At 34.2% G+C, this 27,040-nt stretch overlaps 1 protein-coding gene across 1 annotated transcript in view; it reads right to left on the bottom strand.

Moving 5' to 3' along the window:
• LOC140150241 (uncharacterized) overlaps positions 1-27,040 on the bottom strand; it is a gene marked incomplete at its 5' end in the record, with an annotated part of 102,873 nt that overhangs the window by 5,177 nt on the left and 70,656 nt on the right. Inside the window, 2 exon segments of the mRNA XM_072172246.1 lie at positions 21,637-21,914; positions 21,917-21,939. Coding sequence (XP_072028347.1) covers positions 21,637-21,914; positions 21,917-21,939 — 301 coding nt within the window.

Below are 27,040 nucleotides of genomic sequence, written 5' to 3'. Positions count from 1 at the left end.
TACAGAAGTCTATTATGTTTCTAAATATGGGTGGGTGGGTGACATTTGCCGATATTACAGGGTCAAAAATTACATTTTATTTCTCTTAAAGAAAAGGTATCATTTAAACTTCGTCACTGTTGACTTATAAAAAATAGTTAAAGTATTTGAGTCTATGCAGTTTGGAATAAATAGACTGATTGAAAGTAATGTTGTCATGATTTGTTTTGGAGAAACAAAATTGGTTTGTGATTTTTGCAAATAACATTTGAAATGTCATTGGATAAATTTGCCTCATTTATGTACATCTATAGTACCTCTACTATACTTGTTTAGATATTGTATAAGAATTGATCTATTGCGGGATAAATTGGAATGGAAATATTCACACCCCCGATTCTCCCATTCGTTATTTTGCTTGGAATTCCTTGATCATGTTGATATTAGACTCTCTGGCATGCCAAATTGAAAATAAATAAATAAATAATGAAATCCATTGGGAATGTTAGTATTATTTCCATGAATTTCATTTTCCTGTGTATGACATTCTTTGGTACAATTAAAAATTCATTATATGATATTTACAATATTCATACAATTCTGTAATTGGGAGAAATATTAACCGTCTCTTTAGATAGTCCCATGCAATTTTTCAATATTTTTTTTTCATTATTTCTAGTCTGCAATCAGCCACCACCATTAGAAACAAAACTAGATTGAGAATTTGTTAGTTTATTATCCACCACCAGGAAGTTTCATGGATAGTGCTCAAACCATGCAACCCAAGTAAACCAAAACCTACCCCAGTTGCCTCATACCCAAGACACAGTTCACTATTGAACATATCAAGATCTTGGATGTAATACTGACATTTTGTTATTAATATTGACATTCAAATACGAGACTTGTGCCATTTTTAACATGTTACAGTAGATAAGCCGTGTCTTAGAGAATTATTTAATTAGAAATTATCATTTGCATTGTTAGACCCAAAAGGGCATGCTCCACAGTAATCAGAAATTAAGAAGAATTTTGATAGATCAAAATAAAATTAGTGTGTTCTTTGTTTTAGTATTTTTATGGTTACCGTGCTGATTTTCGTTTGGTTTTCGGGCTGTTTCTTGCTATGATGACAGAAGGGACACTGCCGTAGTAATACATGTGCTTCCTAGAGGCACTAAAATCAGTAAAAATATCCAAATCATTAATGGGAGGAAAAATACTTTAAAAATATACTTTTTTGGTATTATTTACACATAATCTCTGATAATAGAACATCCTGATTAGATTAGTTGAATAATTAAAGATAAAAATAGAGCGGAAATAAATAAAAGCAAAATGAAAACTTAATTATTAAAATGATTCAGAAATAAATGAAATATGCTTTATAATTGTCGTTTGAAGACTAATTTGTAAGATTACTTTATGTGGGTCTGGAGTTTCATTCATTCATTTTTATTCATAAAACAAAACTGTAAAAGGAATTGAGTATTGAAATAAGTAAATCTGTAAGTTTTAGTTAGAGTAGGGCCTATGTACTCATGGTTAGAAATATATGGATTAGGTCAGTTACCTTATACACCAAACTTTGTATTTCATGACTCATTTGTATAATTAGCAAGTCTTCTACATTAACAGCATTAATTTGGATGTACTTTATTTCTGTATACTTTCCAATTGGAATAAACATTTTAATATATTACATCCCCTTATTTTGAATGCGAAAAAAAAATATGGTTAATGTCAAAATTGAAAATTAGATACTTCCCATTTGTTAATATGAGATGTTACGTCTGAAAGTCTGGTCCAGTCAGCCCAATATACTGCCAGAACTGATTACTGTGGTACCATATGGCCACACCCTTTGGTATCATAAGCCACACCTTGTGGTAGAAAACTTCATTAATGCCAATTTTAAAGTCTTGGCTATGTTTGGAAGTTTCTACCTGTAGCTATAGCTTTTAAACTTTTTTTTTTTTTTTTTTTTTTTTTTTTTTTTTTTTTTTTTTTTTTTTTTTTTTATTTTGCTGGGTACTGGTTTTCTAGACATCATGCAAATCAGAAGAAAGGAAACCTTGCTATTAGTCCCAAATGTGTTATATGGTCAGTCCATCATGCCACCAAAAGAATTCGTTGTTACCTTTTTGTATTTGGAGATATCGTCAACTCATTTAGGTAGTGAATTTGGATAAAAGTTTGTTGGGTTATTGGGAAGATATAAGGGAATGAATGAAGGTGTTGACCAAGAGACACTCTACAAAGACGGGACTACATAGATATGATGATAGTAGGAGATATAGATCCAGCACAGTACTAATACAGGGTGATTCAAAAAATACATGCAACCTTAATGTAACTAAGAAAATATTTCCACTTTATCTAAACCAACTTCTAGTGTATACCATCATGCACCTTTTATAGAACCTTTATTGAACCTTTATAGACTGCCTAGTAGAGGTTCATTTGGATAGTTCAATGTTCAGGGATGTGAGAGTTCCTCTTTTCAGCTGATTTCCTCTTGTTTTGTTGCCAAAATTTACGCATTTTTCTTTTATTTTCAGCCCATATTTGGCGTTTTTACCCTGATTTTACGCTGTTTTTAGTGATTTTCCTCGTTTTTGGTCTGTGGCCTCTCACACCCCTGAACGTTCTAAGTTACGATTCCAAAAACATCAATATGTACAAAGTATTCACATTTTGGAGTTTCAACGTTTCAAAAAAATACTTATCTGGTTTCTTGGTCATGAGTGGTGACTTGATCCGGATGCAGATCGGTGTTTTTAGAAGATGTAGTGTTTCTAGAAATGTTCTGAATCAAATGATCATAAATAAGACTGCACCACCTGAGGCTTGATCCAGGAAAATTCTAGAAACAAGATATCTTCTAGAAACACCGCCAGTCTTCTTAGATCAAGTCATCACTCATGACTAAGAAACCAGACAAGTGGGTTTCTAAACACCTCCAATAAATGCGAGTATTTTAAAGACACATTGCCACATGTAGCAGTAGTTTGGAAGAACTAAATTCTCTTTTAGTAGGTTCTTATTCATGACCAATTGAAACATACCGTCCCACTTATTTTAAGTACGCTACATTGGAATTAAGTGCGATGTTATATCGAAGATCAATTCAGATTTCCAACTTTTTACCAGAATAACCCACTCTATTAATAACCCATGCACTTTCATTTTATGTAGTCTTAATGGCACTAACAGTGTGATTGGCTATAATGAAAAATCTATTTTAAAAAATCATCAAAAATCAGATTATTGCATTTTGTAAAAGTGTTATGGAGGTTTGGCCATACTTCATATTTATCAACACCATTGTTTTCTTTGTTTCTGCCAAATTGTTTCTATGAAAAAAACACCTCATGACAAGTTTGATTGACTTATCCATCACTTTTAAGCGATTAGGCCAAAAAAATAAAAGGTCCATCTCAAAGCTTGCGCGTGCATTTGTAAAATCATGTGATTTGAAAAAAGAAAGAAATGAAGAGCTTTGTTGCAAAACCCCTTACATCCACTTTTGAGTTTTTGAGAAAAACAGCTTTTTTTAATTGTGCAAGTATTACTGGTTCGATTTGATTCAATTTGGGTTTGGATAAGGTGTTGATGAATAGAAACTAAAAGAATAGGTTTGGTACAATTTTGAAGCCTTCCTATTTATTTTATTATATCTTTTATATCGCGCCTTTTGTGGATGTAAGGGCTTTTGCAACAAAACAAATTTACCCTTTTCTAGAAACCACCTTTGCAATCATATTTGAGCCCATTTGTTTGCACTACTTTATGTAACTTGACTAATGCTTTCAAAATCAAAAAGAAAAATTGAAATATCTCATTTACTTTTTAATTATGAATTTTTAATTAAATTCGGGAAAATGGCATTTTTTGAGTATTTTCGAAGCTACACCTTTTGTTAATTAAAATGATTTTTTCAAACATAGTGATCCAAAAACAGTTCTCTTTGGTTTTAATAGGTAAAGAACATTCCATGCTACTAGTATACATCAAAAATTAAAACAAAACAATTCTATATTCATTTTATGTTCAGATTTCGGAAATTCCCCAAGATTTCCCAAACGGAAATATACCATATCTCGGAAGGGAAAGTGGTATGAAGGTCAAACAACCACCAAAATGCGTATTTTTAGCCACACTATAATGTCATGTCAATAACTCAATTTCTGCCAAAAGTGGATGTAAGGGTTTTGAAACAAAGCTCTTCAAATACAGAAATTTTTTAAATTTCAAAATACTATAAAAATACTAAGTTGATACCAAGTTGGGAATTTAAAAAAAAATTACATTTGCATTTGTTTTCAAACCACTTGTGAGCTTTGAGACAAACTTTCTTTTTTTGGCCTTATTTGAATTTGTTGCATGTTGACTGCAATCACTGGCATTGCCTCTATTTCCTTCTGTCTATCACACTTGGTTGGTTTAGTTAGGTTGGAATTATTTCACTTTCAACAATAAGGTTGCATTGTAGAAACTTATTTATTGTCAAAACAATGAAATGGAAAACAAAATAAACTTATGTTCGGTGATAAGTTATGCCACATTTAATTATAGAAATTCTTTCTTGTAACTATCATCTACAATAAATTGGAAATTGACAAAATTGGTAAGAAATTTTATATAAAGTATTGAGTACCTCTTATTCTTCATTATACCATAATTTAGACAATTTTAGAAGAGAAAACATGTCATATTGAAATATTTTGCCATTGATTTTTTTTTTTTTTTCATTTTCGCTGCATCATGGGTATTTTTTTACTGCAACTTAGCTTGACTCCAGAGGATGATTTAAGCACTTCCCACCACGCCACTGTGTTGACTTGCGGTTAGCACAGCTGTGTGAGTGAACATGACATGACTGCTCGCACATTTGCATTGACGGCCATGGTTAAATTTGAATTTGGACTGATATATTTACAATAAAAACAAGCATTCACAATGCTGGTCGATTTCACATTTTATGTTACCTACAGAAGGTGTGAATTATCCTTCATGCATACATCACTTCAGATCTGAAATCGACCAACTAATAATGACACACGCACAATTCTTAAACAACGTCTTTTGCACAGAATTCAATGGGATTTGAAAAGTAAAGTGGCAGTTGAAACTCTGGTGATAACACGTTTACAGTGCATGATGGGGCTTCCTTAAATCATCCTCTGGCTTGACTCTATGCTGTTTCAGATGTACTGTAAAATTTCTGTGTTACATTTTTTCATATTTTTCGCATTCCAAGCAGATGCCACAAAAATAAAGACAAGTGAAACAATGCAAAATTGGCAAAGCGCAGTACTGTACTCTTCCACAGCAGCAGCTGATAGGTGTACCCCATCATGCTTTGCAGTACCATAACAGAACTGCATGTGTTATAGGAAGTGTAGGCTACACAAAATCCCTTACTTCCAAGTTTCAATTACTCACTTAAATCAGTGGTGCATGGACTTTTTATTTGACTAAATAAAATTACCTCTAAATTATTGTGAAACTATCCATAGCTCTCAATATTTAAGCGGCTCTTACTCTTTTTTTGTATTTTGTATATATTTTCTATGGAGTAAGCAGATAGACTGCAATGCATGATGGGATACTCACTGTAGCTGCTTTAGTGCTCTAAGAAATCTTCTGTTAGGGTAATTTTACAAATCAGACTCAGCATTGACTCAATAATAGACTATGAAATGGGTCCAAATGCATGGAAGCAGCACCAATTTGAATTGGCAATAAAGAAAGTATTCCCACAGCACCACAAATGCTTGAAAAAAAATCTCTGGATTCTATGAAATACTTGTCAAGCAAAATTTTTGTTAGCAAGAATTGTCACTATCATTGCACACAGCGTTCACTTAGGAGTGACTAAATGAAATTAATAATAGTCAAATCTCCCTACTGTTAATTTATGAATGCAATTTTACTTTTTTGGATGTTCTTGAAAGTATACAACATGTTTTCGTTAAGATTTGTTTAAATTCCGATCATACATAAGCTTTTAATCTTTATATTATACTATGCCTTAAAATGAACTCTGCAGAAACTTTAGAAGTAAAAACATCAATAAACTAGCAAAATAAGCAAATACTGTCACATCAAGTCAAGAAATTATTAAGCTATTCTGGTTGAAATCCATACACCACCATGGAAGTCATGACCTTAATCTCCCACACACATGATACAGGGAGTGTGAATTTCAAATAGGGTTACTTGAATAGGTGACACCATTTGAAATCTACACCACCTGTGTGGGAAAATAAGGTCATTTCAACTGGAATAGCTCAATGGCAAATGATCAAAGACTCTCAAATAAGGGACACTTCTTTCTAATTAGGTTAGAGTTTGGTTCAGGGTAAGGATAACAGTTAGGGGTCAGAGGTTATAGGCAAAAGGTAAGAATCACAGCATGTTTATGTTGTGTTAAGGTGTTAGGTTGAGATTAAGGTGGCAGGTAGTGTCCCTTATTTTTAATTTGCAATTAAAATTATATTATAAACTAGAAATTTTAGGCGATGCAATGTCAGGTGGAAGGAAGAATGCCCAACTCCACCCCACCTCAAGCATTTGACAAAAAGAGGGAAGAGCTCTTCATCCCAATAATAGAGAAAAAGTAAAGCAAATAATAATAACAATTTTGGTTTTTGTGGCTCATTGGACTAATTTGTCCAAGTTGAAAATCTTAAAGAGGAAGCCCCGCCAGAGCAGTTCTTCTGGGGTGAACCAAACCTGCCTGGTTATCAAATTAATCAGTGATGAGCTTATCTCTGAATTTGACAGGTGCTAATTGATGCAATAACATAAAAACATCAATTTGCATTTGTCAAATTCAGAGATAACCTTATCACTGATTAATTTGATAACCAGGCAGGTTTGGTTCACCCCCACTGCTCTAGCGGGCTTCCTCTTTAAGAGGAACAGCAATCCACACCATAGCATACATCTGACAGAATACAATACAGACAATAGGATTTCATGTGAATGTCAGTAGCATCTGTAAGTGTGATGTAAATTTGATGTCACTGAACAGAAGTGAGTGACAAATTAACCTACATGCTTAAATGTAGGCTGACAAGCTCTGTATAGTCATGCACACATAAGCTAATTATCACCTTTATCACCTGCTTATTTCTAGAACATTTTAAATGTTGGATTAACTCTACCATATTTCAGTTCAACTTACAGTGGGACTCATTTCAGCAACACATCCCCATTTTTTTGGTGCCAAACTGACATCAAAAATGACAGAATTCCTATATAGCATTATGCACAGTGCTATTTAGTGTTTGCCTTAAGGAAAATTCTTCAAAGGCATCAGAACTATAAGGACAAAAAGGTTAACTATCTAGCAACATAGGAAATGCTTTACATTATTATGCAGATATATTGGACTAAGTGTGAAAAGAATACTCTATCATTTTGAACAACATGTATGGACGATGTAAAGTGTTTCACCCAGTGGTGTGACATAACCAGGGGGTAGCTGTCCTCTTGAAAAAAGATATTCAGGTAAAAAGTTGCCCTTTGGGTGCTCTTTCCCCTCCTTACACACCTGATTTGACTGTTCCAACCGAAATCCATACACCCCTGTGAAAGACATTACCTTAATCTCCCATACAGGGAGTGTGAATGTCAAATGGGGTTACCTGAATAGGTAACTCCATTTAAAATCTACACCCCCTATGTGTGAGATTAAGGTCATGTCTTCCACAGTGGTGTGTGGATTTCTACTGGAATAGCCCATTGCATCACTGTTTCTAATGAACTGCCCAACATAGGCATGTTACCATGGTTACCTCATCGCCATTTTTGTTACACCAACAAAGAGGCATATTCTGGCACATAAATTCCGAGACATCTGGTATGTGTGTGTTGGGTAATACAAATTAGATAGAAGTTTCATAGTGTCATGCCGCTTGCTGCTGAGCAGTGTGATGCAAACGCATTGTAGACAAACGGACACAATCAAGGCTTGTGATTGGCTGATACGTCATGCCGCTTGCCACAGCGAATTATAGTTTCTTAAAATGTGAAATATGATGCTCGTTTTTCTGAAGTATTTTGTTGCAAATACGTTCAATCATTTGTGTTTCTCATAATATTCATCTTCCTTGACCTGTGTGACCTTGAACTTGGTAATTATAATAAAAAGGTAGAAGTTTCTGCAAAGTTCACTATTAAACTATTGTACTTTCAATTTTTTTCTATGCCTATGGGCGTTTGTTCTAGCTATTTTACATATATAACGGTAATAGTATAGGGTTTTTTTTCAATAAGAAAAATAATATTAGAAAAAAACTGCATAGCCTTTGCAATGATTATACCTGTCCTTACATGTGGAGCTTAGTGTATTGTCTGCATATGGCATACCCAAGCTATTACATGTTGCAGAGCTTGAGAGTCCATGTGACATATACTTTAAAGCCATGTGATGTACATGTGCAATGCATGTAATTTACATGTGCAGTCCATGTGCTACCTGTATTTATGCCTGTGGATACTAAATATGTACACATATTGAAAATTATCACAGCAACTATGATGAAGGTAATGCTTACTAAAGGTTCTTCAGTTTTATGCAGATTTTAGGTTTTTCTTTTGAATCCACAGTAGCAAGGTAAATAAGTGAATTGGCTTTGAAGGTGCAAAGCCAAAAGGTTGCAGAATGTTTATTAAGTAAGCCTACATACTTGTCCTAGATGTTTGTCATTTTGAAAGTGAACATATTTAAAATGCTGTCATCTAAATACAACATGTACACCAACATGTGTAGTGGTGCATGTTATACAGGGTGTCCCAGAGTGATTTATACCGTGTTTGAACAAAATTTTAAAAATATATTGTCAACAGTGTATCTAATCTTAATAAGTGCAATACAATGCCACACATGTCTCCTACTTATTCTGTGACTTTCATGGAAATAGCTTGATTCGTTTTGGCGTGGCATTGCTATTACTGAAAATGGACGAAAACTGCAGGTGTGTAATTAACAGTGCAAAGGCATCATAACACATGGATTCTTTATCACCATCGTCCAGCCGCATTGTGCAATATTGGAGAAATCCTACATTCTTTTATAGGAAATACACCAAATTTGGCACAGATGTAGAGCTTACAATGCTAAATAATTTTTGATATGGGATTAAGTGAAACATTTCAATATGACACCAGATATTTAGGTTGAAAAACATACTTTTTATGTGATTTTTACCACAATTTTTACCCAAAAATGTCATTATTACAGAGGATATAACTTCCTCAACGATCCTCCGCAGTAAATTTTAATCTTCTTCATTGTAGGTTTGCCCATATACTGTGGACATAAATGCATGCTGTGACACTAAGGACGAACCTTCTCTATACTTTTATGAATAATCCATCTCTGCCGGCATTTCAAATGATGAAACTCACACACCGCAATAATTGTCTCCAAAACTGAGGCCAAAGAAAGAATAGTTTAAGGTCACTCAAGCGTAGCAAATCCTTTATCCCATACAAGGATTGCTTCGTAACATCATAAATAAATATATATCGACTATTTAGTAGAAGTAATTATACAGATTTTCAAAATAGGTTGCTTTTTCAAAACTTGAAATTCACCATTTTTACGCAATCCTCTCTAACTTCTACTAGAAACGTCCAATTTTTAAAATCTAAAAAATCTGAGAAAGCTAAATATATGTAAAACTTAAAATGCAAAACAATATGACCAATAGAAATGCCGTTCATACCTAAAAAATTCCATCTTTCCCGGTATAAATCATTCTGGGACACCCTGTATAGGACCGGTTTATCAGCTTCTAACAGCAAATTAAGCTAACACTATGGTTAATTTCCCTATAGTGAAATTATTTCAGTTTCAAATTACAAAAAAAATAGTAGATATCGAAGGATGAATACATAGAGCTAATAATACCAACAAATTTGAAAGAAGTTATGATTTCATAGAATAATAATTTGTATACACATACAAGAAGTAGTTTTATAATAATATACAAGTGGTTCCACATAAAAGTATGAAATATACAAATAGTAGATTGATCAGGCAATCCCAAATACAGTCTATTCTAAAACATACTTGTAATATTATCTAATGCAATATCCCTTACAGTTTACAAATTAGAGTGAAAAAAGACTTAAGTAAAATTGTGCATATATTTGTCTTTTATTTTCAATATTGCCATCCCAATACGCGCAAATTCTGCGATAAAATTATATAAGTGACGATGCTTGACTATTAGGATAGTGATAGCCTCATAAAATTCATCTCAGGATCTTGGATTAACCTTTCTAGCTGTTGAAACTACCATGTTCAAAATGCCATCCAGCCATACCAATAACTGATGGATGAAGGATGTTCTGACGAGCTAAGTGGAATTTACTCTGGGGCACTCCATCAATCTGCATCAATGCGCATCAACTTGATCAATATCAATGTGTACTTTGTCCTGCATTGCATTCCAAATTAATATGCTCTCCAGCGTGACTTTTACTGCTTCTTGCGATGCAACGCACAAGGTGCGCTTCTGTTATGCATTGCATGACATGCATTCAAGCGCTACGGTTGCTTTCAAATATCGCAAAACTTGCACGTAACTGTGAAAAATTCGCGCCATGCAGACGGTCACTACACTAGTCCACATTGAATTTTGGAAGTCCACATTAATTTGGATCTACATTCCAGTGTGGACTGCCCCTATGTTTTCTGCTCGCAACATCTGATTAACTTTGACTTAATAAGTAAATACGTAACTTGGTACTGTCTTAGAGGCTGATGGCATATTGATAACATTGAATGCACTAGTGATAAATTACTATGATCAGCAAATTTATTGCAAGTGTGTGATTCATTATGTCTAATTAACACAGATTTGGTGGGGTTTTCAACAAAAATTATCATGTTTTGCCAATTTATCTCCCTAACAAAACTTGTTATTTCTATATTGAAATGCTACACACAAAAAACACATAGTTAACTGATTTTGTGATACTATATAATGTAAATTAAGCACTGCTATCAAAATACTCAGAAATCATTTTTGATGGCGCAACTGTATGCAATTAACATGTCATCTATAAGTCCATGTTATAAATTATAGCATATAGGACACATACATTAGCACCTACATAATTGTGAGGTGGTTCAGTATTTAAAATTACACTTAGTACTTTTTCATTTTATGTATTTATGTATAAATAGCTCTTTTTTTATTATTATATCATTTATTTTAGTTTAATGTAGAACATGATAATAGTTTGAAAATTTATTTTGAGGTACTGTTACGAACATCAATGACCTGCATTTTTAATGTCTCACATTTTTGTATTTTATTCAACTTTTGATCAGACTAGAAAGTTATTCAGCTATTCCAGTTGAAATTGACACCCCCTGTGTTGGAGATTAAAATAAGACAAAATATAAATTTCAGATTTATAATAGCACCTTTTTCCAGATCTTGGAGGATTCAAAGCGCTGTAATTTTGCTGCCATTGTGAATCATCACAATCAGATCGCATCAACTAGGCCAGTTGCAGCCGAACCTGGCGCAAACCTATCCGCACTTAGATTGTAACATCCACCAATTATCTGGACAGCTCCCCAAATTCCACTGGGGTGAAGGAAGTTTTTTGATAATCAAACAACTAATCACCGATTTTTTGAAAGCAGGAGGAAACTGAGATCCCAGAGAAAACCTTTGAGAGCGAGCATGGAATCAGGATAAACCAAGTGCACATACAGTCCTGTGGCACTGCCGGGGGCTTGAACCTGGGACCTCAGTGGTTCAAGGCAAGGGAACAACTGCTGCACCAACTTGCTCTCTTAAGGTTGTGTCTTCCATAGGGGGTGTGGATTTCAACCAGAATAGCCCATTTGGCTAAAATATAGATATTATTTTATGTGAGGTATATGTATATTGTATATGGCACTCATTGTATAAAACTATTAATACTGAAAGAGATGAGGTTGTCTTTACCCTGACTAAAACAACAACCATGTTAACACCATACTATCTTTAATTGCATATCATTCAAACATCTTACTGCCTTCTCTTCTTCTTTCCAATTCAAGACACCATAGGTACTGAATAGCTATCAACCCAATGATTGTGGACCAAATCTCAAGTTCCAAATTTGAGATGGATTTGTGGTGTTCAAAATGATTACTCATAGGCCTACCCCTTAAATTTAAGGGATCTCATGTCTCCCCTGATATGAGTTGTAAACTTAATACAAACTTTACATCATTATCTCTCTGCAGGTCAGGTCAGAGTAGTTAGCCAATTTAAAGTAAAGTGCATTTTTGAAATAAATACTTTTGTTCAGAATATAGTCTTGAAACTTGCCTTATTGTACTATATCAGAACAAGAAAGAGTGCTCTGTTGTATGGTTTTATATAATTTGTTTTATATACAATTACTGATGAAAATCCTGCAATCTTCCAAAAATTACAAATTTTCTTTTCATTTTGTGGGATTTTTAAAATCCCCTGTATATACTTCTCATGTATCTGTATAAACCAAAGAAATTAGACCCAAAGAGTACTAACTCTGCCTTTACATGTCACTTATGGAGGGCAAATAGTGTACCTCCCGATTATTTTATCATGCGCCTGGTAAACTTCCTAAGTGCTTCTCACCCAAACCTTGATAACACCCAAGCTTAAATACACTATTTTGGTCTCCTTGTGTGACAATCCAAGATGGCACAGAATTAAAGACAGAGAATCGGGACTCGGCCGCCATCTTGATACAGGCATGCATGGAGCAAAAATAGAGGGTATTCGGTTTCACTCGGAATGCACTCGAGGCATTCGATTGTCATGCAAGCGACATGGATGAAGGCGAGTAATAAGACGATTCAGATGAGACGCAGAATTGTTGTCGTTCGTCTCCGCGCACCGTCGGCAAGAACCCGAATACCCACAATTTTCACCCCATAACTGATGGTGCGATTGTACTTGGCAGTATAGGGAGTCCCGGTTCTCCTTCTCTAATTCTGTGAGAGTTACGCACATGGCAATTCTGGGTTGATACTCTTTGAGTCTTATCTCTTTAGTACAAACCTCTCTTGCTTCATTTTTTATACATAGCAAATTAAATGATCGAATATCCTAACTGAATTCTCCAGAATATCTAAAGTTGAGGTCTCCCAGGGAGATCTCCAGTGCATTCTGTTTGAAGGTATAATCCTGCACATCCAACAAAATCATACAAACCCTATCACCTAGAAATTCGAAAGACAGCTTGTTTTGCCTGAAACTCAGATACCTATTCCCCCATGCTCTAATCCCCCTCCTGTGCCCTATTCACCATCTTATAACCGCTCTGCTACTCCCACTAATTACCCAGCTTCTCCCTTTCCCCTGAGTTTATGTAGTAAGGTATTCTGCCTTTATCATGAGAGCATTTTGTACATGCTATGTACTTATTTATGAAGATGTGTACATTATAGGTACTTTGGTATTCAGTAACTGTTATGATAATACATTGAAAACATTGGCAAATATTAGAGTACCATATCACATACTTTCAACTGTACAACATTAAAGAATTGAATTGTGATATTTTGAAAGACAAAAAAAATTAGTAAGTCTCACAATATATTTATTAGATATGTAAATTAGGTGTAACTATATTTTTTGTAATATAACTAACAATATAATTGAAAGAACTTATGTTAACCAATCATTCAACAATATTTATTTTTATATTTTGAGTTTTTGTTTGTTATGAATTTCACATCAAGTTGCAAATATGAAGATACACCAAACTAAATATGTTTCATGTGTTATCATTGCTGTAACATTGCAAGAAACATACATTTTTTATAAAAGTTTAAAAAATAGCATCATATACGTAGTTGAAAGATAACTATTTTAAGTGTTGTGCTATATAGGAATTTTTTTAAATTTACTTTGTGATGTTAATTGAAATATTGAGCTGTGCCAATTGCAATCCATACACCCCCTATGGCAGGCATAACCTAAATCTTCTACACAGGGAGTGTGAATTTCAAATGGATTACCTGAATAGATGATTCCTTTTAAAATCTATACCCCCTGTGTGGGAGATTGAGATCATGTCGTCCATAGGGGTGATGGATTTCAACTGGAATACCTCAATACAGCAGAAGGCACTGGCCATCAAGGAAATAAGGACATTGTGTCTACGAATAATCATCTTTGTGAGATTACTAATACCGTATTTCATCAAATAGTCGCCCGCCCCCTCAAATAAATGCCCCCACCACTTTTTTCAACCAAGATGTTTCAAAAATGCTGATATTTCCATGCTATCTTGTGAAGTAAGCTTACCAAGTTGCCCACATGGTCGATAATAGCATCAATAATTGGCTAAAATCTGGATTGGAAACCCGTCAGTGTTTCTAGTTCATAGTTCGTCATTTTAGCGTGAGTTTTAAGTTTACCTAATGGTTTTAACGGGAATTATCGTTCTAAAATTGACCTTGAATAAACGCCCCCCTTGGGACAATGTAACGCCCCCGGGGGCGTTTATTTGACGAAATACAGTATTTTCATATTTGTGGGCTTCCACAAGCTCTGTCACAACTGCTGAAAATACATTATTGTGTACAGTATACAGTTGGTTTTTTAATTTAAAGTTTCAATCAGGTTATATCTATTAATCAAATTTTTATTATTTAATTCTCAATGTAATTTATATCACAATTACTTCAACTTCAGTTTTAAGGTGCTATTTTATATTTACAAGTTTTTATATCGCATTTGGTATTAAATTAAGCTAAGTCATGGCATATTTTTAATAAGATTGTACACATCAGTGATGCAATGATGGATGATCTTAGTTCGGTATATTATTTGTATTTCACTGATTTATGTGTTAAGAGTAACTATTTGATAGTTAAAAAAACTATTTAAAAAAATTAATATTGAATTTGGTTCTTGACATCAATTAAGTAACACTGAAATCTGAGCAAATATAAAGCAGGCAAATCTTATTATTTTTACATGTCAACCAAGATGGTCAATTTAGATATCTAAGCACTTTTAAGTTCTACAGTTTTTAATCCAAGTTACAATTTGCTCCTATGTGACTTGCATATATATATCTACCAACATATATATATATACCACCAATTTTAAACTTCTAAAATAAATAATCCCTCTACCACAAAACAAGCAAACTTATTCAACAAGAAATTTAGTTTGACTAAAATAATGCAAGTCCTATAAATTATCAAAAGATGTTACTTTTATTCCAATTATAATACTTGTTATTTTGAAGAAAGACAAACGTATAAGATTGCTATTTGAATGAAGATAGAAAAGGAATGTAATATATTTACATTATGAAAAACATGGTTTTTTTTTATCTAGCTTTAGATAGTGACATACTGTGCTCTTTATACAGCATTCTAGCTATGAAATCATGTTATCTATGCCATCTATTACTTTTTCTTCCTCAAATTTGTAAATCTTAATCTTATTCACACAAAATATACAATCGTGATGTATTTCCATCATCCATCTAGTCTAAATATTTGCAGAAATATATATAATACGATGTATAAGTCATAAAACGCATATTTTATATACAACATATATTTATGAATTCCTTGGATAGCAGCTACACTTGTTATCATTACAATGGCGTTGTCACGTCATTGTTTGCTTTTGTTGGATCTAATATTATTCCTCACTATACAACCCCCATTTCAAAAGCTTCCAATGTAAAAACGTGCCTTCCCAAACCCGACACACTGAAATATTCATCAGCAGCAGTGTAAGGCCTCTGAAGGAACCTAACAGTGAATTCTAATTCCCCTTATTGGCCGCCATGTTGTTATAATTTTTAGCTAAGCTTTAAATTCTGCAACAAAGACAACACGGCAAAGTGGTATGGCTTTCAAATTGTTAATTACCTCATAACCTATTGGGGAAACCAGGTGGAAAAATTACAAAAACTAAAAAATGCTTGGTATGATTTACAATTATGGTTTAATTAGCGATGAAAATGTGCCAGGATACGAGATGACCAAGTGTCAATTCGTCGTGCTTAATTCATGAGACTTCACACCACTTATGTCTCTCCTCATTTTGTATTACAGATTGGCTGGGTAGTATTAATTAGCTTCGAATTAATACTGAAATCCTTAGGATTGGGTACCACGTGCTAACTTGGTTAATGGAATCGGCACAAAACAACAAGATTTGAAAGTCCACTGACTCCACATTTCTGTGGTAAGTTGACCTACTTAAAGCGTCCAGTGTCACGCAGGAAAACAAAATATAGGATATTTGTCGTTCAGTTTTTAAAAAATCATTCAAAGCATATGATTAAGGACTGTCAGAATATTTGTTCAATTGTTTCCATTTTCATACAGGCATTGGATCTTTAACAGGTGAAGTTGGCCTATGGAGAGCCTAAGCCTTCTGAAATATTTTTCACTTAATTTGAGTTGAAAAAAAAATCCAATGTCAAAATGGTTCGATTTCATGTGACACATTTTGCCAGGGGGTGATAGGGCCTATTTTGTGAATCTTCCAAACTTAAAGTTAAATCAATTAATAGTGCCCAGTTAATCTCTAATTAGTTATCTACATAATTAAACCCACTGCACACGGTTACATACCTGCCATCTATTACTGTCCGTGTCCGACATCCCATCTGACACACGGTGCCTTGTTAGGTACCTCCATAGCTATATCCTTAGCAATCATTAAATGCATTGTAACTCCCACTCACATGGTTGACTAGCTGAGTAACTATATCTCCTCAGCTGCAGTGGAAAGTTACAGTGTACAATGACTGCTAAGTGCCATTATCATTCATACCATGGCATCATGAGCCTAATTAAGCAGGTTTCAATGAGGCCTCCAACCAACGATGGGTTTTTTATTGCAACTTGCTTTAATTTATGATCTTGATATGCATGTTAAGCTCAGATTAAGAACCTACAAAATAAAGTTATAGGACAATACATGTACCTACTTTACAACTGTAACATTGTATGTTACTAGTAGTAGTGTTAAATAGAATATATTAAATTATTTTTTTCTTTGGGTGGTTGGCACTATAGACTATTATTTAACCTAATTACCTATGACCCCAATTTGCCCAAAAACTGTTAACACTTTATTGCTGAAATTTCATTTTAACCTTAGCCAAATCTTAGCCCAGCCCCAGAAATTGTATAACTTTGAGACCCCACCCCCTTAGTTTATACTTAACTATGCAATGAACTATAACTTTGTTTAAAGGGACAAATGAAAATTTGACTATCAGGACACATGTATGCTAATAATATGCCTCTTTATCTTAAAATGTCTGTTAGGGTATCAATTGAAATATGGTATTGTTTAGTATTATTTGGTATGTTGGATTCCTACATGAGATTGTCACAAGAACATCAAGCAAGCAAATCATTATATTTTATACTTCTACTACATAAGACCTAACCTATATTTTTTCTAAATATTTTGAAATAGCTTAATAAAGATAACCACTGTTTCTTTCTACATTTAAGGGCATCATAGCTTGTGCGTTCAAACATTGAAAAAAATATAATAGATACGATGCAAATTAGCATTTGCATTTTTCAAATGCAACATTTTACATCTCGACAAACCTACATATATAAACATCAATTTTCTGACAATGCCGCAAACACTTGTTACCAAAGCCAAAATGTGCATATAGATTCTTTGCATGCGTAAACATGGTAATTTTCTTTTTTAAAGAGTATTATATAATTACTTGCAAACTATATCAGATACAAACATTTCTCAACCACTAACTTCAATTTACAAGAACCAGTAGAACCTAATTCTGTACTATGATAGAAAAGCTATACCCACTTATATATAGAAACTTTTTCGAAAGAGCCCACAGTTCTTTCTATAAGTATGTTCCCTGCAATAATTATCTACATACAAATTAATTGTGCATCATTCAAAAGTGATTGTACATTCCTTGATAATTGTCCACTTCTCATGGTTGCCATGGTAATAAAAACTTGACACCTTATCCTTATATTGTATTTTATTTTGCTCTTGCAAAATATATATATAGTTCCTCCTATTCATCGCATGACATCAGTGATGACAGTTTCAGGCACAGTTTTGCTGCACCCTTAATCACGTCCACATATCATTCTTATTCTCTTCTCAATGTGAATGCAAAAGTCATCTACTTAGGGTACAGACCTAAACACATAATGAGAAATATACTAATTTTGTCTATTTTTTTGTCTATATTTAGGATGCAACTCAAAGAATGTACAAATCAGTTATGTACGCAATCTACCCTACCATACAGTTTTAATTTCTCCTAACTCATAATGACTCAACTGTGAGTCAACTCAGAAACTCAAATCACATTTACACATGAATCACAAAGTGTGACTCTAAATGGGATCTGAATTCCTGAGGAAGCAAGGAGTTCCCCTTAGTTGCTACTTAAAATTCTAAAAAACTTTAGTAAAAGCTTGTGAATGGAGTCAATGGTGTTCTTACATATCCCCTTGTATGACTGTTATTCGCTTGGATCTGTATATGATGTATAAAGACAAACCACAACAAAAACAACATCAACAGCAACAGCGACACAAAGACGGTATGTATGTACAGAGGTTATCAGCAACAAGTACACAAAGCGAGGTGTAAATACGAATGGCAGGCAAAGGGGAAATATGAAAGAGAGAGAGAAGAATAGGGGTGGGGAAACAAAAATGAAGAAAAAAACAAACAAAAAGGAAAAAAATTAAAACCATGCTTGACAGAATCAAGATGCGTATAACCCAACAGAGGAAACATTGATGTGTGTTATGAAAACAATTTTTTGTGCATTAATTTCAAAATTAAGGTCATTAGAAAAAAAACATATAATAATTAAAATTCAACATCAAAAAGAGATATTAAAGAATGGCTACATCAAGTATACCAGGAAATTTGTATTCGAGATGAAATATTTTGCATAGAAAAACCCCCTTTGTGACCATGCTGTTAAAATAGTGCCATCAAAGCCTCTTACAAAAATAGCTAGATAATGCAGTACTAGTAAATTAGCAAATAGGTGCACGTAAAGAGCATTAAAAATGCATAAAATCCAGCAAAAATGTCATCATGAATAAAGTGACTTGATCATAGACTCCTACAATATTTTTTTTTTACTTTTAACAGCTGTATAATTTGAATGCATAACTATACACATTGACAACTAACTGAAATGTGACTAAACAAAGACTGTGCAGGAGTTTAACTTACGGGACTTGAATTCACTTCTGGCAGTCAGGACTGACCTTTAACAGTAGATGGGATTATACAGGGTGAGCCAGGTATAGGAAAAATGTAACACATGTGACAAAAACTTTGGTGTCATTGCTCAATAACTTGTTGAATGTTTCTTTTCTTTCCTATGAATCAGGTTTTTATCATAGGAAACTTGAAATCAAAATTGGCTTCCGTTCCATATTTAATATTCTGGCTAAAAAAAAGTATATTCTTAGTTTGCTTTGCGAATCTGCTGTCAACAATTTACAAATACTACAGGGTGGCTCTGAAAAAATTGTATCATAAAATTAAATTTTTAGTATTGAAATACCGCAATGCAACACAGAACTGATAGTGTATGTTATTGCCTATTAAAGCAGCTAACACATACTTTCTGAAAGTCAAAATTGTACCCCTCTGTTCTTGATTTATAGCAATCACACCTCATTTTGAATGCATTCCTTCAGTAAAAGAATGTGCAATGAAACATTCATGCACAATACCCAGTGCTTGGTACTTTAGGTATATTGACTGCTATACTGAATCCGAGTAGAGATTCAAAACGAACAATCATTGTAAAATTCTTATATTTCAAGAACAAAGCCATCAGTTTTCAAAATCCAAACATTGGGCTATTCCATTTAATATCCACACTACCCCTGTTGAAGATTTTGGAAATATCTTCCACAGGGGGAGTATACATTTCAAATGGAAGGAACACATTAGGCAGCTGCATTTGTATTTCATACACCATCTAAGAAAGATTCAACCTGAATCTTCCACAGAGGGAGGATGAGTTTCAATGGAGATGTGGAATGTGTTTGTTCCATTTAGAATTCATACTCCCCCTGTGGAAGATATTTTCAAAATCTTCTACAGGGGTAGTGTGGATTTTAAATGGAATAGCCTATTACAATTTCCAGCGGTACAGTTTTTTCAGAGACACCCTGCATAATATATGTTAATTGTTTTAAAAAAATTGCCAACATCTTTAGTATGATAAAAATCAAGATTATAACCTTTCAAAATCCCATTTTGGCATCAAATTGTTGACTTTGACATCGCAATCTGTGTCACATGATGTTATACTTGGGCATATGATACAATAATTAAAAATTCAGATTTATTCGTCTCAATCCCATAAAATTGAATCCGACACAATGGCAGTATATAACATTTTGAGATTAATTTGAGAGGTTGTCCCAAAAATCGGTCATATTTGGAAACATTTTGGTCATTTTCAGTCATCGTTAAGCTGATAAACAGTTCATCATCTAAAATTCTTTGTCATAAGTTAAATTTTCCGTTCGTTTCCCCTGATTTTGATTAAATAATTCATGCTGATATTTGATGGACATGTTATCCACTAATGTTATTCTTTTCATACATATGATGTTGTAGTTTTTCCAAAAAGGTTGAAACCAGATTTTTTAATTAAATAAATTGTTTGTGTAGGGTAAATATCCAAAGAACTTATTGGCATTAATTCATTATTTCATTATTATTGTGTTTTTCAGATTTAAAAAAATGAGGCAAGTATTATTATAATTGCTGCTGATTTTCAAATACCTAATATTTTTGAAATAATTTACTGAACATGTTCAAGTAAAGAAAAATTCATTGAATATATAATCAGAAGCAGCATTACGAACTCCAAATTTTATTTAAAAGAATATTGCCAGAACTCCAGCCTCGGTTGCAGAATTAGTTTAATAATTGAACTCATAAAAGCAGCTTATCATCTGTGTGCTATCTTATAGACCCCGCACCCTAATAAAAAATACAACATCTATTATAACGATCCTAACAGGGATTCAACCAGCCATACTATTACACTGAAATATTGTCTTAATTAAGATTCAGCATGATAAATTTATTGTACAGAAAATGTGTAGGATTTCAACTGAAAGTAAATGCAGCAGTGTCGTGATGGTCTGTAGCGTAACTGTGACATTGAAAGAAGTAGCCAATAGACTATATCGAATATTTATATCAATAATTCAACAACTTTTTTTTTTCTTCCAAACTGAAAGGTCATTTTTAATCTTACGTATTTTGGTGGCTATGCATTATGATAAATATGCTGCATTAGTATCCTCTTTAATCCGAATAAAATAAACCCCACGTCAAAATTTGTCTAAGAAATTTACAAAATTTGATACTACCGTCAATAATAATTAGGAATATACTGGTACTGCGTTGACACTCATATTGCGTAGTGTATTCCTGCTAGAAATTTATGCTCAATTTGCATATTCATAGAGTCAAAAACACCTATCGAAAAAAAATCCCATTAAATTTTACAGAAACCTATCCAAAATTAGATAATCAATAATCAATAATCATCAATTTCTATTGCTAAACACTCAATGTTTAAGTAAGCACCACTCACCTGAGTTTTCTAATTGGCCGTCTTTCTGACTGCGTTGAGAATGCACTGGCTGTACTGGCGGCTGTGATCGCAGACACGTCACTTGTACTCGACATATTACTGTCCTCAGAGTTCACTGAGATGTTGTCGGGGCTTTGCTTGCGCTGACGGGGCCTGCTGGGCATAGGGTCCATCATGGGTCCTGTTGCCATGGAAACATTACCATGAGGCGAGAGGGTGTTTGCAGAAGCGCTCTGCTTGTACTGGTTCATTTTCATTTTCATTTTGATTTGTCGTGCTTTCGTTCCTCGAGGTCTGCTGTGCCTGAAACAAGCGCAACATTTTTCTTGCTCAAACTATTTTATCAGAAAATGCTACTTTTATAGACAAAATAAACAGGCCATAATATATGTCATGACTTTGCCATTTTGTTATTGACTCCCTTTCAGTTTGAACAACAAGCATCATTAAGCCATTTACTTTGATATTATCAATCTAATTCAATATGAATAAAATATGATTAATGGGTCAGTGGTTCTTGAGTACCATTTTACCAAGCTTTCTATTTCCATGGTGATTAATGGAAGAAAATAAGGAACTGACAAACAACACATTAAAATATTATGTGCATTCACTATCTGCCTCTTAAGATTAGTGGTAAGATGGGGCATTTGAAACAATCAAGCATGCATTTTTTAAATATAAAGAGCATGCTCTTTAAAATAAACTGGCCTCCAAAAGAAACTTATAATTTTTCACAAGGTCATATTTTAAAATCCTGTCTATAAAAATGAACAAAAATTACACACAGGATTACTTCAATACTCTACTCTAAAGTCATGTCAGTAACCAAGCAGTTGTCCAACTGACACAACAGCAAAATGCACTGACATGGAACACCTTCCTGGACCACATTCACAGCCCAACAGATTTCTTTGGCTGGGTTCCAATTATTCGCCTGTGAATGTGGTCCTGGAAGCTGTTCGTGTCAGTGCATTTTACTGTTGTGTCAGTTTGGACAACTGCTTGGTTACTGACATATGTTTAGAGTAGAGTATTGAAGTAATCCTGTGTGTAATTTTTGTTCATGTACAGGTGAATAAGTGGAACCCAGCAAAAGAAGTCTGTTGGGCTGTGAATGTGGTTCATGTCAGTGCATTTTGCTGTTGTGTCAGTTGGACAACTGTTTGGTTACTGACCAGTGTTTAGAGTAGAGTATTGAAATAATCCTGTGTGCAATTTTTGTTCATTTTTATGGAGAGGATTTTAAGATATGACCTTGTGAAAAATTATAAGTTTCTTTTTGAGGCCAGTTTAGAACATGTTCTTTATTGAATCTAGTATTTCCCTAATTTTAAAAAACAATGGCCTAAAATATTTTTTAAATACTCTTATGAGCTTATGCATGGGTAAATTATGTAAATTATTCACTAGTTCTAATCTGTATCAAGTTTCATAATATTATAGAACATAATGTGAATAATAAGAAAAAAAAGTAAACTCTATGGATATTATTATATTATAAGCACTGAAAAAGTAATAAGGTGTAAAATGAAAGAAAATCACTATATCATTGTGTAAAAATCGGGATATGAATAAAATTGATGGCATCCCATTTGAGCAAAGCTTACAATATTGCTGTAAGTTTGTGCCCTTAAAAATGAGACCCTTACAATTTCAGACCTAATGGCCCTTGAAGAGTGTGTCTTATTTTGCACACTGTTAGGATTTATATAGGTATTAGAATTAGAGTTTGGAACTATGGGTATTCTAACTATTATTGAAGTTAATGGCAAGTCAGTGGTTAAACTTAAATGGATAAGGACTTGCCATCGTAGGCATCTTTACGAAAAGACTTTACAGAGGGGCTTGAATTTGTATGCAGGGTTATAATTATGATAATGGCTTAGAAGTCAAGGTACATGCTGGTTAATGTTCGGATTAGGACTTTGATGTTGCAGGTGGAATTGTGGTTAAAATGAGGTGTGGCTTTAAATCTAGAGTGGCATCAGACTTGACAAGGGAAGTTATTGGTAGATTGATGGGTAATAATGGTATTGTAGGATTAGAGTAGTCATTGTATGGGGAGGACGATGGACAGGTTGATGGATTCCGGGTGGATTAATGGTTAGAGTAAGGATTGTGGTTATAATGTGAGAGAGATTTGGATTAATGGTATAGTATATGGATTAGGATTAGAGTAGTCATTGTATGGGGAGGAGGGTGGACAGGTTGGTGGATTAAGGGTAGATTAATGGTTAGAGTAAGGATTGTGGTTATAATGTGAGAGAGATTTGGAGTTGTGGGTAGATTAATGGTATAGTATATGGATTAGGATTAGAGTAGTCATTGTATGGGGAGGAGGGTGGACAGGTTGGTGGATTAAGGGTAGATTAATGGTTAGAGTAAGGATTGTGGTTATAATGTGAGAGAGATTTGGAGTTGTGGGTAGATTAATGGTATAGTATATGGATTAGGATTAGAGTAGTCATTGTATGGGGAGGGTGGACAGGTTGGTGGATTACCGGTAGATTAATGGTTAGAGTAAGGATTGTGGTTATAATGTGAGAGAGATTTGGAGTTGTGGGTAGATTAATGGTATGGTATATGGATTAGGATTAGAGTAGTCATTGTATGGGGAGGAGGGTGGATAGGTTGGTGGATAAAGGATTGTGGTTATAATGTGAGAGAGATTTGGAGTTGTGGGTAGATTAATGTATACTGGATTAGGATTAGAGTAGTCATTGTATGGGGTGGACAGGTTGATGGATAAAGGGTAGATTAATGGTTGCAGTAAGGATTGAGGTTGAAGAATGTGTGTAGAGATGTTGAGTTGTGGGTAGATTAATGGTATAAAATAGCAAATTAGGATTAGAGTCAGTCATTGTATGGGGTGGAGGATGGACGGGCTGATAGATTAAGGGTAATTTAATGGTTAAAGTAAGGATTAGGATTATAGAGCGTGTCTAGAGATGTTGAGTTGTGGGTAGATTAATATTCGGAGTATGGATTAATGGGAACGTTGCTCAATAGAAGTATATCCAAGGTCTGGAGTTTGGGGTGTGTTAGTTGTTAGTTACAATTAAGCGGTTGGAGCAGTGGTTGACATGGGGATAATAGAACCTGATCCCGAAGAAGATGTGGGTTATAATGAAAAAGATCCAATGAACTGAAAGTAGACACAACTTTGAGACAGGACAAAGTAAGAGTAAATGGAGGATGAAATAAAATCTTTCACTATACTTTGGTCAATCATTACAAAGGCATTTTTTTTGTCATTATCATATGATGTTTAAATCAACCCAGGCAGGAGCCCAGGTGCTAAAGTAAGACATTGCAGGGCTCCATTCTTTTTAAGTAGAAGATCAGACCGGACATTGTCCATTCAAACCGATAGTCCATGCAAACCTAAGTTTATGCATTTCAATATCTAGGTCATTTCTATTTAACTTGGATTTTGATCCAATTCCATACTTTTACAATGGGCACCATTTATATGGCTGTACAGGCCTCCAACAAGGGGGTATAATGTCCCCAACCCCAGGAATAAGGAGACCAGAGGCCATTGCACAAGCTGAAAGTTACCATATCTAACATATTTTGCCTTTTAGAGGATCACCTTTAGTGCAAAAAACATTTTTGCATTTTCTACAGGGCCTTAAATTATCATACCCCTGTCTCCACATACATAGAAGACAGCCGGTGAAAATAAATTAATGTCCATCCAGGATTTGAACCTGGGACCTACGCCTATATGGGCCACCGATATCAATCGAAGATATAAAAAGTTTTGCCTGTATGATTGACCACAGTATCAGTATTGAAAGTGTATGCAAAGGTAAAGCAACATGCAATGCCAAAATGAATGACAATGATTATTGTCAAGGATCAGAAGTTGATTGGGCTGTTTATTATTTTTTGTCAATACAAGGAATAGCTAATTTGGATATAAATTAATTAGTGATGGCACGCCTATCTATACTAAATGAATGTTTCTTATAGCTATGATGTAAGATGACACAATCAATCAAAACATTGCATCTCATGTCTTTATCCTGGTGGTCCTGGTGGTAGTAGAGATTGGGCACACATTTTTCTGATGTAAAATTTAACTTATTGTTGATGGCATCATTTTCCAAAAAATATATTACTCATCAAATGAGCTTTTGTAGATTGTATAATCCTAAAGAGCTTGTTATCTGGTCATGGTAGTAGATGGAATCATAACTTTATGGCTATGTCATGAACATATAATGAGCATATTTAGTAAGCATTTCATAAAACCACATTGAATCAAAACTTTCAAAGCCAAGAAAATGAATAAACCAGTACAAGCAGGGCAATAGACCATCTCCTTAACATTTATAGGGAGGTGTGTTTTTCTTTGTTACAGTGACAACATGCATGTAAAAAATCTTGTTAGTACATCAAACAGAGATGTCATTATATGGTGCACAAGGGAATTTGCCTTTTCGGTAAATCACATAAACCTTTGCGGGTAAACTTCTTGATGTTATCACACCGACCCACACATCGTTACTGCGCACTTCACCGCTTTCAAATATGCAGTAATGATGTTTGCTAAATGATGTGCACATCGATGTGACGTAAAATAATGACATCTCAGGTCTACCCGCAAAGGCTTATGGGATTTAACAAATTTTAGTTCTGCTTTAGTGAATATTTGTTAAAGCAATTATTTTAGGATTACAGATGGGAATTTAGGAGGTGGTCTATTTTGAATTCTGCAGTTGTAGGATTGGGTATTATAGCAAGTGCATAACATAGATTCATTCACAGTTTGCTGCTATTTATAATGCAGCAAAATTCTGAGTAAGTGTGTGTGTCACTAGAAATGTTCTGAGGGGGCAAGAGTCCGGTCACTGAAAAGTGTGTCAGCATTGGAAAGGTAACTAGATCCAAAAAGTACTGCGTTGACATTATGTTCATTCTTTCTTCAAGTGATTTCACACTAACAATATTTGAGGGACAGCGTATGTCCTACCACCCCATGGTTATATTCATGACGATGTATGCAAATAATTATTATCTTTTTGTGTCATTTAAAGGTTGGAATGGATTTCAGGGTAGTGAACATTTAATCCAGCAAAGCTTAAAATTTGGCCAAGGACTCTGTTAAAAAAGTTGACCAAAATAATATGGCATTTTCAATTGCCAGTTAGAGCTTCTCAGCTCCCTTTATCGAAGTGACAGTTTCAAATCTGGAATAGCCACTGATATAAGGGATGACTCCAAACCCCAACATCCGGCATCCTGGCAGTACCAGTAGTAATTGGATCTGGTTTCTATTGTTTGAAACAATAGAATGTGGTTCTGCTGCCGATCCTGCCATGGCACTGGTAGTTGTCTGATAGTGGGGTTTTGAAGCCATCCCTAATACAATTGCTACAATGATCCACATCAT

Source organism: Amphiura filiformis, chromosome 4, assembly GCF_039555335.1.
Source record: "Amphiura filiformis chromosome 4, Afil_fr2py, whole genome shotgun sequence".
NCBI lineage: Eukaryota > Metazoa > Echinodermata > Ophiuroidea > Amphilepidida > Amphiuridae > Amphiura > Amphiura filiformis.
This window is presented reverse-complemented; position numbering and strand designations above follow the sequence as displayed.